The sequence below is a fragment of the Pleuronectes platessa genome, chromosome 12 (assembly GCF_947347685.1).
Source record: "Pleuronectes platessa chromosome 12, fPlePla1.1, whole genome shotgun sequence".
NCBI lineage: Eukaryota > Metazoa > Chordata > Actinopteri > Pleuronectiformes > Pleuronectidae > Pleuronectes > Pleuronectes platessa.
In genome coordinates this window covers 13,789,675-13,802,957 of record NC_070637.1, presented here as the reverse complement: position 1 = coordinate 13,802,957, position 13,283 = coordinate 13,789,675, and the positions used below count along the sequence as shown (strand labels likewise).

The following is a 13,283-nucleotide window of genomic DNA, read 5'->3' as shown; positions in this document are numbered from 1 at the left end:
GTTTTGAATCTTTACAAATGCAACCCAAACACACCAAATGCCACAGGTCTCAGTGAATTGAGTTTCCTGTGTAATCTTTCGCATTTTTTACCTTCACCTCTTCACACCTATTCAAGACAACGAGAATCTCTACAGAGCACAGCAGACATGCTTCGTTGTCGCTCGCAGCACAGGAAGAACACCTGGAAGACGTCCATTTCTAATTCTTCAGCTTAAGACTGTCTGAGAAATCTCCATACACATGTATGTGATGTCTTGTATAACAGCCCAGTGAGAGTTGCTCTCATCCTTCCCGAGCACACAGGCCAGTGGACTCGGAGCCACAGAAGCAGCAGCTGTAGAGGAGCTTGAAGCGATTATTGTAAAGTTTTGTTACTGTGTGCATGTACAGTTTTCAGCTCGAGTTTCTAATCTCCGTTGCCGGGACAGCACGGGCTGCATCGTGTCTGAAGAGAGCGCTGGTCCTGAGCCAGCTGGTGTGTGTGTGTATGTGAGAGAAAGAGAGACAGCTTAGGGACAGGAGAGGACGGGTGACTTTAAAGAAATAATGCATTTAAAGAAATAAATATGATTGAGAAAAAAACATTTTTCATCAAAGAACAGTCATATAATTAAGTTTATAGCTGCACATTTAAGTGTGCGCTATCACTTTACATAAATGGAGAAATGTTGTGGCTATCGGTGTCCAGTTGCATTAAAACCTAAACAAACCACAGCGTGATACTTCTCCCCACTGTTGGAAATTGCATATTTTGATTTAACGCTGTCTATTAGAGATCTAAATCTGCCGCTTTCAAAGTTAACTCCACACAAATTGCACCTCCTTCATTTCCACAGCACAAAACACTTTCCTGCATTGTTCCGAGCACCTGCACAGTGTGGGTCTGTGCAGTGGAGGACAAAGCAGATAATGACACGCATCTGTACAAAACACACACCGACCTTTAGTGTCGCCGCTCGGGCTTCTTCATTGGGCGCATATGGCTCACACAACCCACATTAACATTAAAAACAAGCCGACGTGTGTCAGTTTTAATAACAGTCATAATTTGTTTGACTTTATGCAGCAAAAAAAAACACGAATTAATGCCACATATCTTGTTCGGGCATCTGTTTCCCCCTGTATCTGCCAAAAGGCTCGGTTCGGCCAGCAGATCAAGGCCACTCTCTCTCGACCAGCTGGGAGCAGGATCGCCCGTCCTTCTCCAGTCGCCTGTACAGACGACCACTGCTAATTCATGTTTGAGTTTCCTCCTGTTCTCTGGTGCATTCTGGGTCTCTGAACTAACGGGCATTTCTAGAGTCTGATTTTCCCCTTCACGGTAGATCTGAGGGCTCTCGTTAGTAGAGGAGTTTGTTTTTTCTCAGTGGCTCCGTTGACTGACGAAATAAACTCATCCTGCTGGTGGCCCCTGTGTTCTGTCTCCGCTCCGGACTAAACAAATAACGCAATAATATATACACTCTAATGATCCAATTATGCATCTAAAATTCAAATTGGAAATAACATTAGTCGCACAGCGTGAGATTTATAACGGAGGACTTGTCTACACGCCACATGAGACACGTTTCCATATCAAATGAAAAGACTGGGTATCTTTTTCTCCTGGTTTGTAGATGTGAGCTGAGGGAGCTCAGTGGGAAGCAGGTTTTGTTATATTATAGAGGTAAGACATTTATTTTCAGACATCAGGGGGCCGACGCCACATTAAATGATTTTTATTTTTACTTCAGTAGAGGAGATGGAATCAATTTGAGTTATTGTTCAAAGTTAGACGAGAAGTAAGAGGAACGGGGAAGAAAAGGGTGCCGCGCCAGTCCCCCACTTCAGCTCACACATGCAGCAATTCATCCCAAGACCTGTGAACTCACTTTGATGTGCAGATTTCCTCTTTAATCACAACCTCATGAACACATTTCCCTCACTCAGCCTTTTGCAACTATCAGAAATTCATGTCCACAATATTAACAAGCTCTTAAATCAATGTTGCTTACTTTCAACTAAATCAAATCGCCGTGACCGTCACCGATTGTTGTTTCACATGAAGTGGCTCCTAAAGCACAGTGCAGCGATAAAAAAAGGTAGACAGCAGGAAGCACTTGCTTCTCTCCACCAGAGGCAGGAAACATCTGTTACTAAAGATACTGACAGATGCCTGTTGTGTTACATTACGTGCAGGTTAGGTTCCTCAGGGATCCAAACCCGTTGGATCCCTGAGGCAGTGAGCGAGAGCTGGAGCACAGCATGGGACATTTCTATTCACATGTTTTTATTGACACATAGACTAAGCTGGAGGAAGGATTGTTTCCCCCCTTCTGTATGGCAGGGAATGTAAAGAGTCTGATTAAGAAACAAGATATAAATAATGTTGTTGAAATGGTTTTTAATTACTTCCGCGAAACCGAGTTTCTTTGCTTGCCTGTTGGTAAGCAGCATTACACAGAAACTGCTCGACGGATTACCAGGAAACTCTGTGGAATGAAGTGATGTAGGTAAGGGAAGAACCCACTACATGGGTGCAGATCACAATCAGGGGGCAGATCCAGGATTTAGTTTTCCACTTTCTTTAAGATTGCAAGGTGCTTTTGACATTTTTGTTGATCTCTCACAGTTCTAGAGAGCGCATACCTCTGCCAAGGCCCAACAGTCCCCTCATGAAACCACATTTGATTTCACTACCCCAAATGTGCCTTTTTATATTTCATCAAGATCCACGAATCCATGGGAAATAAGTGAATATTGACTGCCCCATCTCGTTGTGATAAAAAAAAGCAAAAAAAATACTGGATCTGTCCCCTGATCCAGATCCGCAAAAAAAAAGCTTCTCCTCTGACCCATACCACACCCATTCACCAAGTTTGGTGGGGATTTATCCAGAAGTTTTTGTGTATCCTGCAGACAAACTAACAGAAAAGAAAACCAACTGACAAAAACATTTCCTCCTTGGCAGTGGAGGGACTGTTGGACCTTAGTAGAGAAATTTGTTCTAGGGTTTTAGTTTATTATTGTTTACTTCCACTTGCCACTTTTGGACGTCTCCAAACATGATAAACTGATGAGTCTCATCTTCCACAGTTATGATTTCCAGCCCTTTTGACACTCAGTAGAATATGACTGAATCTGTGTCTTCCTTGTTGCCCTGCATCATTAGTACCGCTGGCAGATTTTCAAATAAAATAAAATAAATAGACTCAAAGTTATGCCTGGCCTAAATTGTCTGTGCATATTGAATGAGCGTACCTATTAGTAAAGCAAGGTATTACAGCCAATCGCTGGTGTGTCAGCTGATCAGACAATACAAGGCTTCAGTTCTATAATGATAAATCAAGACGCTGCAGCTGAAGCGATAGCTGAGACTCACATTTGTGAGATGGCACATTTCCAGTCAAAATAAGGATCAAATGCAGCACATAAAAGCCCTGCTGATGTGGGAAGAACAAGAGAGCCCGCTGACACGTATGATTGGTGTGGATCACACAGTGGGAACTGGGACGCTGATTCCTGAGAATATGCACATCCGGTGCACATTTACAGCTAAAAGGTAAAAAAGGCTCTTAAAAGATCCAATATGTGCTCTGGATGGATGCAAAGTGGTACAGCAGGGGCCATGACTCCATTTTTCATGCAAATTACTGCACCAACAGGTCATGACTCACAGGTTAATTTCAGTGCCAACACTGTCTCTCTCATTGTTTTTTCCCTTTCCTAATGTTGTAGTAAATCTAAACTAGCTCAGCGCCTGTAAACAGGGAGGGGAATCTGAACGCTAACAACTGCTTTACTTGTTTTTTGGCCGACAGTGCGATCTAATTTGTATTTTGATGGGGATATTAACTGCAGACGCGGTATCGCCATCCTCCTGGCCCAGTGAGCAGATATGCTTGTAAGAACATCAACGCGGGATAGGAAGATGCATGAAGTCCATAAAGTAGACTCGAGCAGCACAATTCCTCGATTAGGCTTGTCGTATTTGCAAAGCTTGATTAATATTTACGGCTTTGACTCAGCGAGAGCACACAACATGCACATTAATTATTGCTAAGTTCTCCAGGCTGTAAGTTGCTGGAGTCTCGCAACTTGTTCCATACTGCACTTTAATTGCTGAATACATTAGTTTTCATTTGTAAGTACGGGCAGTGAGTGTAGAGCAGCAGTTGTAATGCGGAGAAAAACTTCCCTCCTATATCTTAGGTCCACGTAAACAAACCCTGGATTCTCCTGAGAGCACTGGAAAGCCCAGATGCTGTTTTCTTTGTGTTAACAAGGCGGATGGAGGAATGATCACGCCAGCGGTGATGACTGATGTTCATAATGTGACATGGGAATTCAAAATTAGGAGGAATGAAAAAGGCGGAGTCATAAACTTACTGGGACTAAGAATTTTTTGATCTCCTCCAAGGCGTGACTCATGCGGGAATAGGCCTCTCCAGGTGGAGCGAAGACTTCAATTAAAACGTGCAGATCATTACTCAGGTGGGCGTATTTGGCCTCCCCGCCTTTCCTCAGTTCTTCCTCCTGTGAAAAAAAAAGAGAGAGCAAGGGAAGGAGTTGTAAGAGAATCCAGAGTTCACATGAAAAGCATCCATATAGACTGATGTAATGTTCGCTATTGATCCCTGACGACAAAGTAAAGACAATGTTCTGTAATGTCAGATCCTCTGCCAAGGAGGTTTTCATTTGTTTGTCTGTCAGTTAGCTGTATTGTGCAAAAACTGCTAAAAGGGATTAGCACACAACTTGATGGGATGATACAGCAGGAGTCAGGGAAGAAGCCATTCCATTTTCAAGAAATATTCCTGGATCACGAAAAACTCGAATAAAAATCCAGATCTAGAGAGTTTAAATGTGGTTTCATATGAGGATTGTTGGACCTTGGCAGAGAGATGCACTCTACAGCTAGATGAGAAAAAAGTCAGGGATCACGAAACACAGTATAGGGTTCACGTCACATGGACCAAGAATACCTGCACAAAATTCCATTGCAATCCATCCACTCTTTGAGTCTGGACCAAAGTGGTAGACTGACTGACGCCCTGCAGCCGGTGTGATTTATCTCGTCGGATGAACTAACTCTGCTCCGAAGTTATTTTGTGAGATTGAAGAGGTTTTGATGTCAGTGACACATAACTCCATCTTTTTTTTCCCTCCTGTCATCACAAGCCTAGTATTTGACATGCCGGGCACAACCCTCGCTAATATTTATGATTCAGCTTTAAGACAAAAGGACACTTGAGCAATCGCTACGTTCATCAGCAGGAAGACACATTCAAAAAACATTTGTGAACGATGTGAAGACTCACTTATACAAAGTAATAAGTTAACTTCTGAAGATTAATTACAGCTCATCCAACAACTGCAGAAACAAACTCACATAAAAAAAAGACTGTAAAGAGAGCTCTGTCTGTCTGGCACTAGGGATGCTGTCGAATGTTTTTCTGATAGATATAAATACATTTTGTGATATGAGATCTTGTGAATTTGTAGAGAAATGTTTCAATTGACAGACATCACATTTATAAGTCATTTAAAACCATGTGCTAAATGCATGTGGGTTATGAAAGGTTATACAAGGCTATGATTATGAAAGGTTGTGAAATTGTAAGACTTGTGAAGAGAGATTATGAGTTTAAATAGGTGAGTAAGGATATGAAAGTTTGTGAAATATTCTGACAGGCACATATGGTTATGACAAGTTGATCATTGTATTACAGTCTTAGAGAAGTTTTCACAGGTTAGTGATATTATGGTGAGTTTTGACAGGTTAATATGGTAGTGACAGATGACAAATCATTTTTGAAATTTTATGTTAAAGAGATTATGATACGTTAAGAAATGTAATGAAATGTTATGACAGGTGAGTTGGGACAGGAGAAGAGGGAGGAGTTGCTTCTCACATTACTTGTAACTACTATAATAACTTCATCACCCTTAATGGTGCAAATTAAGTGTAGTGATGTAACATCTTTTTCACAGCAGACATTTCCACTTGTTGTAACAGGAAAAGCACAGGTGCACTGAAGCCTACCGATGCCGACACTCCATTCAGGTCCTCACAGGGACAGTTGAGTAGACAACAGAACAGACCATCATTAATACTGCTACACACATGCGTGTTGCAAACTCCATCCACTGATGAAGACCATGAGATGCAGTGGAAAGCTGGCGATTGGTCCACCACTTTGATCGAGACGGAAATATCTGGAATAATTATCATATGGGCATTCCTGATACCCAGAGGATGTTTGCTGGTGGTTTTGTGCTGGTTGCTTTTTCTCAAAACGTTGAATCAATAGGATTTGGTGCAAACCTTCAAGATGATTATACCTGCCAAACAAAGCATTGGTGTATTAATGAGCATTTGACAGCAGTGTTAGCGTGGTTGTAGAGTGTTCTTCTTGGAAAATAACACATCCTTACTATTAGATTATTAATTTCTTGGCTGAATATCACTTTCCACAATCCAAAAAATGACTGCTCTGTTTGGGTGAGTAGTATGAGGTTAAAGCAAAGGCACTGTGGTGAATAAGGGAAGTCAGAGAAGAGCATAGTCCCCTTTTAGTCTTTACCCGGGCCCTGAGGGCTCCAACCTGATGCTTCACACCAGCTTTAAAGGCTTAAAAAGATCTGTCAAATAGCTCAGGGGCAGTTTTCACTGTGTTTTTCAAAGGAACCAGTCAAATCACAATATCCATTCTCCACTAAACAAGTAATCAGAGGTGATGTCAAACTTGGAGTGGAGACGTTCCCTCTACTTGTCCCAGCCACACAGGCAGCTGCTGTTAAGAAGTTGGGCGATGAGCGTCTTACTTAAAGACACCTTGATTCAGTCATGCACTCAGCCAATCTGTGGATTCAAACGTCTGTCCTTGCATCACAGGGCTGTTCTCTGCCCTCTGGGGAAAGTCGGCTTTAATTAAAAATTGCCAGAAAATTTCAGCAGGTTTCAAAGTCTCTGTCAGAGAGCCTGGGTCATTACGGATCAGATCAAATTGTGTCTCTGAGTTGTTTCAATACTTTGTCATTGAAGTGAGAGATTGTTTTACAGCGGAAAGAGAGAGACATACATCAGTCACCATGGCTACAGTATGCCTGGTTTTTAGTCAATCAATACTATATGTTTGCAGTGCACTGCTGTGAGGACGACAGGAACTCAGAAATATACATTCTTTCCAACCTTGGGGTGCTGGCTTTGACTTGTTCAAAGTCTAGCGTCAGAGGTGAAATGAGGACTTTGTTTTAGCACCGTGACTCAGCACAGTGTTAAACAGGATAAAAACCTGGGCTCAAAGTGTGCTATTCACCAAATGGTCTATTGTGAGTGGAGGGGCTGCTCTGGTACAAACCTGAGGTATTCTACCTCCAGCTGCAGGTCCGATGCACCCCTCCGTGAAACGGGATGTCTGGGGTGGCAGAAATGTGTGATGTCAATGTGCTTTCACGTGTAATGGGACTTGAGTTATCTCTGTGCCACACGGCCGTGTGACCGGCTGCTCTGAATGGCAGCCAGCCTTTCATTCACAACGTTCAGTCTCGGGCTTGTCGGTCCTTCAGACCAGTTCAGAGTCAGACTGTACACAAAATCAATATCACAGGCTGAAAACCCTGAGCCTAATCCAATCGTTACACAGCCACCCTTTGGGGAGAGACAACCGCTAAGGGTCCATTATTTTTCCTCAGTGCTGCACACAGCATGTGTCTCTGTCAGACTGAAACTGACATGCTGTCATCATGCACGCTGTGCGGTGCAGAATAGCAACCTAAGTACTGCATGCAGGTAAAGATAGACGTGTTTCTGACAGCTCGGCTCGTATGAACATTACCTATAAACCTCTCTATTCTTTCATTTTAAAAACTGAAGACAAATTATTGCAGCACATGATAAATCTAAATAGTCTTAGGGGCAGTAAGCCAGATTATTAAATTAACTCTTGCTCATGACTAAGGAACATGTTGATGGTAAAGAAGTGGTTCAGTGCTTTCAGCCGCTGTCATGATGAATCATTTCAGCTTTGCAATTAATGGAAATCCATGTAAAAGGTTATTGTTGTTTTTACCTATTACTATGTCAAACAATTATCATGAAATACTAGGTTCATTAAGTTGCCTGTATCTTTTGCATATACATACATGCATGTAGGTATGTACATATGTAAGATATGTGTGTGTGTGTGTGTGTGTGTGTGTGTGTGTGTGTGTGTGTTTGTGTGTTTCAATTTTGTATGATTTAGTTGGCTGTGCCTTTTACAATTTAATATTATTTGATGTTGTAAAGAAAGGTACAGACAACATACAAGCTTGCATTCATACTATATATGTATGTGTAGGCACGGTTATTTATATATACATATTGGGGTGAGAGTCTTCTTACAACTGACACCATGTGCCGTGTCAGTTAACATACACAGGTGACAACTAAAACCGCATTGATATGTTTAAAGTGGCTGTAACAGCTTCCGCAGTATTATCCCCTCAACGCGGTTTCTAACGTATTGAAATGCAGCTTCAGTTTCACCAAAGTGGTGACAACACTGCAAGTCTTTTATCATGTCTTGATGTCTGAATAGGAGGGTACAGTAATAATAGCAATGTAACTCTATGAGGGCACAATGAGACCAGTTATGAGCATGAATACCATATCCAGCCGGCTGTCTGCGCACATGCTCGGATAGGTTTGGCTCCAGGGGACCACAAGTCAGCAGGATAAATGACTTTCGCAAAAACATGCAGTACTTTGCATTTATAACTGACTATTACACAATATCCTATTAAACAATACAAGGAAAATGTATTCAAATTGATCTCAAACATATGTTTGTCAACTGAAAGCTATTCATTTTACTCCGGGTGTCATTCATCTCAGTTACCCTCAGATGTTGTTTGTTGGAACACTCCTCTGCGCTTTGGTGGAATTTCAACCGCTCTGCTTCTGTAAACATTTTATATTTGATCTAAATCTTCGACCAGCCAAACAACTATTCATCAGCATAAATCAATATCTGCCTTACCTTGCCTTTATCCCTCATGGATCCTTTGCCAAGGATGGACATCTTCACCCCAGTCTCCTCCTGCAATCGCTTCATGGAATTTCCCCGTGGTCCCAGCAGCTTCCCAACAAAATTAAACTGTGACAAAGGATAGAAAGAAGAAAGAGTCCTTATCAATGCTTTCAGAATGCAGTTTGTAAGAGGAGGGAGGACAAATAATGAAAAGGCTGATTTATAAGTCCAGGCAAGTATTCCTGAAGCAGCCTTTCTCTTAATGTCTTGGATATAAAAAGAAAGGTTAAACATAAGATATGCTGTGCTGACCATTAGTCATCTATTATCAATATAATCTCGCATTCCATTCACCATTCATCATGGGAGAAAAAGCTGTAATGCGGACTGTAATAAATCAATATAACTGTGCTCTATATTTACGTGCACATTGGAAGTAAATGGGACTCTCATTGGTGGTCTGGCAAAACCCATACATCCATCCTCCTGCATGAACTGTGCCCTCGCTAGTCATGTCTCTTATCAGCGTTTAGGGTTATGCATGTCCTACCAAGGAAAGAGGAAAAAGGAGGAGATATGGGCTTAAACCAATAACATTCCTGAAACTGTTTAAGAGGTCAGTGCTGAGATAAAGTCAGAAATAATGAGTTTCTTCCCAGTGGGAAATTAAGTAATACTATCCAAATGACAAACTATCAGATTCAAGCCTCGGGGCTCTGATTATCATTTCCCTCTCACTGTGCACAGGCTAGTGTTCATATTGAGATCAGTAGCTCCAGGTTGTTTCAGGCGCAACGCTGCTGAGATTAGTGCTGATGAATCTGGGAGGTGAAAGTCATGACGCAACTGTAGTCAAATGGAGCCTTTTTCCAGAAAATGAGCAGGAGATCACCTTGAAGATGAGTCAAAACGGACTTAGGGCCATTAAGACAAATGCAAAGAACAATGCAACAGTCTCAGCAGGTTTCAGACAGACACTGTTGTCATTTTTCAGCGTCCTTTTGTTTGTCTTTTGGCAAGATAACACAAAACCACTGAAAGGATTTCTATGAAACTTTGTGGAAGGATGTGACAGGAGCTGACAAAGAACACATTTATTTTTTGGCACAGATCTGAACAAAGGAGCGGATGGAGGAATTTTTCTCTTCACTTTCTACAGCATTGCATAATTGGGCATTTTTTGACATTTTCACAGGGAATAATTAATAAATCTCTTTGAAATACTGTTTAGGGATATTAAAAGGGCTTATATCTATGAGTTTGGTTTTGGTTTAATTTAATTTAAAGGAACTGTTGGGCCCTGGCGACGGTATGTACTGTACTAAGTGCCATTATAATTTAAATAGCAAAAGCACTTGTGGCTGTCTGTGTTCCCATGTGCGTGGTGGCCTTAACTGTTCATTTTGGTGCGTTACTATCTTGAGGCAGCAGAAAGCTTTTGTGCAATCGACCAACACAAACCAGTGGGTGTATTATGTTTAAGGGTGACTATTGAAAACAGAAAAATGTGCACGTACATAGGCAGGTACACAGCACAGACACTCTCTGCTTCTCACATACGCTTTTAAAGGGAATGAGAGATGTGAAGAGTGGAGATTGGTTAGATGCATGTTATGCCCCAAAAACTCCTGATTCATTAAGAAACTAAGTAGAACCCCTCTGAACCGTAACGATGCTGCAACCTTTTTTACACCATTAAACTTACACAATCCTTCAAATAAAGTCCTTAAACTTTTCCTAGAAGAAACAAACCCATAAAGGCCATGCATAAAGGACATCTCATGCCGTTTCAGTGCTTGTTTTATTGTAATAGAGGGTTCGACCTTCAAGTGTTGGATGAGATGATAGGGGACCACCTCCAGTGCTGAACAGGTGCTCACCCATCCACCACAACACACTCTGGCCAACCCTAAAATGATATTAACCTTTCCACAAAACAGCCTCTCCCACTGTGGCTAAGCAGCTAATAACTCCTCTGCCAGCTGTGCGTCTGCTGCAACTCAACGCCGACAAACGCACACTCAGCTTATTTCGTGAACATGATTAAAATCAGAAGCGAATGTTCAATCTTAGGTGAGGGCGGCACCAAGGGCACCAAGATGACACCGTCCAACAAAAACAACCACGCTTCCCAACCGTCCTCTCTCTGTCCTCTGATCTGAACGATTAAGGCACCTTTTGTGGACACTTTCCATCACGTCGCGTGCGTTGACAGGACTCTCCTATAGCCGGCAGCAGGGAGCGGCGGAGCAGATGGTGGCTGCAGCTACGTCGAGAACACACCCGGTGGGCGGTAGAAGAAGAGTGGCCTGTTTTCATTTAGCTAATGAATGTCTGGAGCCACTCTACTGCTCCATGGCGAGCAATTTGGGCTCCGGAAAGGGGCACGATTCGATGTTAAATGAGGTTTGAAATGATGTTATGTGCCCCCCCGTAGCCTCAACGCTGATAAGTGAGCAGATATTGGAAGGAAGGGGTGTTGTGAATGCAACAATTATGCACAACACATTTAAGACGCTGAACAAATATTCAGTGCGTGAACTGATCCTCTTATTTTTGATTCCACAACGTGTGAAGGACAAACAATTAATCGAGCGCTTTTGTGCAGATTAAAATCCAACATATTCATCTGTATATTCATTTTTAAACACCCGGTTTATGAAGACCTCACAACCGATACGTATGCTTGAGGCCTTTGAGCACAGGGGTCGCCCGGTCTAGACATTCGGTGCTATATTGTCCTAAACAGTTCTCCATTTTGAGTGGTGAGTCACAACTTAGCTGAAGGTCAGTGAGTGTCGAAATTTCTAATCTTCAGCAAATCAAATGTTTTATTTCATTTTTTGATTTATTTCATCAGAACGGAGACCTGACCAATCAAGTATGTGGGACCGCTCACTTCTTATTGGCCGACAGGTCTCTGTCAATTCTTCATTTGATGGATTTACTGTATCAAAACACTAGCCATCAGTCAGTGAGAGGTACAATGGATACATTAAGATTTTTTCTCACTGGTACAGAGTTTGAAGTTTCAGTTTTTCGTCTCCAGGTGATAATATTTTCTTATGTTTTACCACATGTACAACTGAGGTGGGAATTCTCTTTATATGAAATATTTCCTTCAGCGATGATATTGCCTCCAAATTTGTTCAAGTTCACTTCGAGTTGTTTTCAACTCTCATTAGTACAGTTTTCCTTGTATTAGTGGTTTGTAGGAATTTCCGTCATGTTGGCTTTGTAATAATGGTGGCGTAGGTATATGATGTGATGCTCATTTTGGTTATAAAGAAAATGTCTTCCTTCTCAGACGTTGACCCACACACATAAGTGAATAGAAGAATATGTATGAAAACCGACCTGAAGAGCCTGATTCTTCAAGGGGATATATGAAAGAATGTTTTTGAAGGATTTTTGGGGCACTTTCACCAATTTGACAACACAAATTCAACATCCTGAGGCAGTACAAAATACAGATATTTTCAGGAAATACAGAAAAGAAGCAAAAAGCTTTCCCTTTATATCCTTCCTTTGAAACTTTTCTGGTTTTGTTTGGAACAACAGCATTTTTATGTATTTGCAGCATGTTTCATTGTGTTGCAAATGTGCCGTCAAACTGGTGAATGTGCTCCTCAATCTTTTTTTGATTTGTCTATTTGTATGTATTTGCTTTTCCATTTTCTTGTGAGGGAAAATCCATTCCTCCATGCATCAAAGTCTGTTTACGGGTCTCGGGAGTAGCGTAGTCCTGCATATATGAATAACAGGTTGTATAAAAGCCTTTTGTGGCTTCACAGGGAGCTGTGTGTTATATGATAAATGGCCTCCAGTGATGTCACTTGAGTCAATGCTGGTTGGATCAACATCAAGAATCTTGTGGTGGGGGTTTAGAAAGAAACAAGTTTACCAGGACCTCTGCTGGCTGCTCATTTCGGCGAGCAGCTAACTAACACCTCAATTACTGACTGCGATGCATTGTGGGTAATGTAGGAGGACTCTGTGGAGTAAAAAGGCAATATCTTTGGTTCTGCTGCGTTGATTTGATTTGTCCACCAGGGTCTTTTGAGTGCAATGCTGAATCAGTGTAGAGTACTTTTAAGATGCAGTACGCTGAGCTCTGTCACAGCCACTACAGACAGGCTCTGCTTGTGGCAGATTCTCTATATGAATTTTGCAACTCACTTCCCATACCTGAATTAAAAGAGGAGGAAAAATCTAAAGATTGTATATATTATATATATTTTAAACACAGACACTCGTCACAAGTTATTAGGAGTTGAACAATACTG

The 13,283-nt window shown here is 41.7% G+C and overlaps 1 protein-coding gene across 1 annotated transcript in view; it reads right to left on the bottom strand.

Annotated features, from left to right (window-relative positions):
• khdrbs2 (KH domain containing, RNA binding, signal transduction associated 2) overlaps positions 1–13,283 on the bottom strand; it is a 62,295-nt gene that overhangs the window by 25,519 nt on the left and 23,493 nt on the right. The window contains exons 3-4 of the mRNA XM_053436723.1: positions 9,007–9,123; positions 4,370–4,516 (exon numbers count right to left, since the gene is read on the bottom strand). Coding sequence (XP_053292698.1) covers positions 4,370–4,516; positions 9,007–9,123 — 264 coding nt within the window. The remainder of the gene's footprint in view (positions 1–4,369; positions 4,517–9,006; positions 9,124–13,283) is intronic.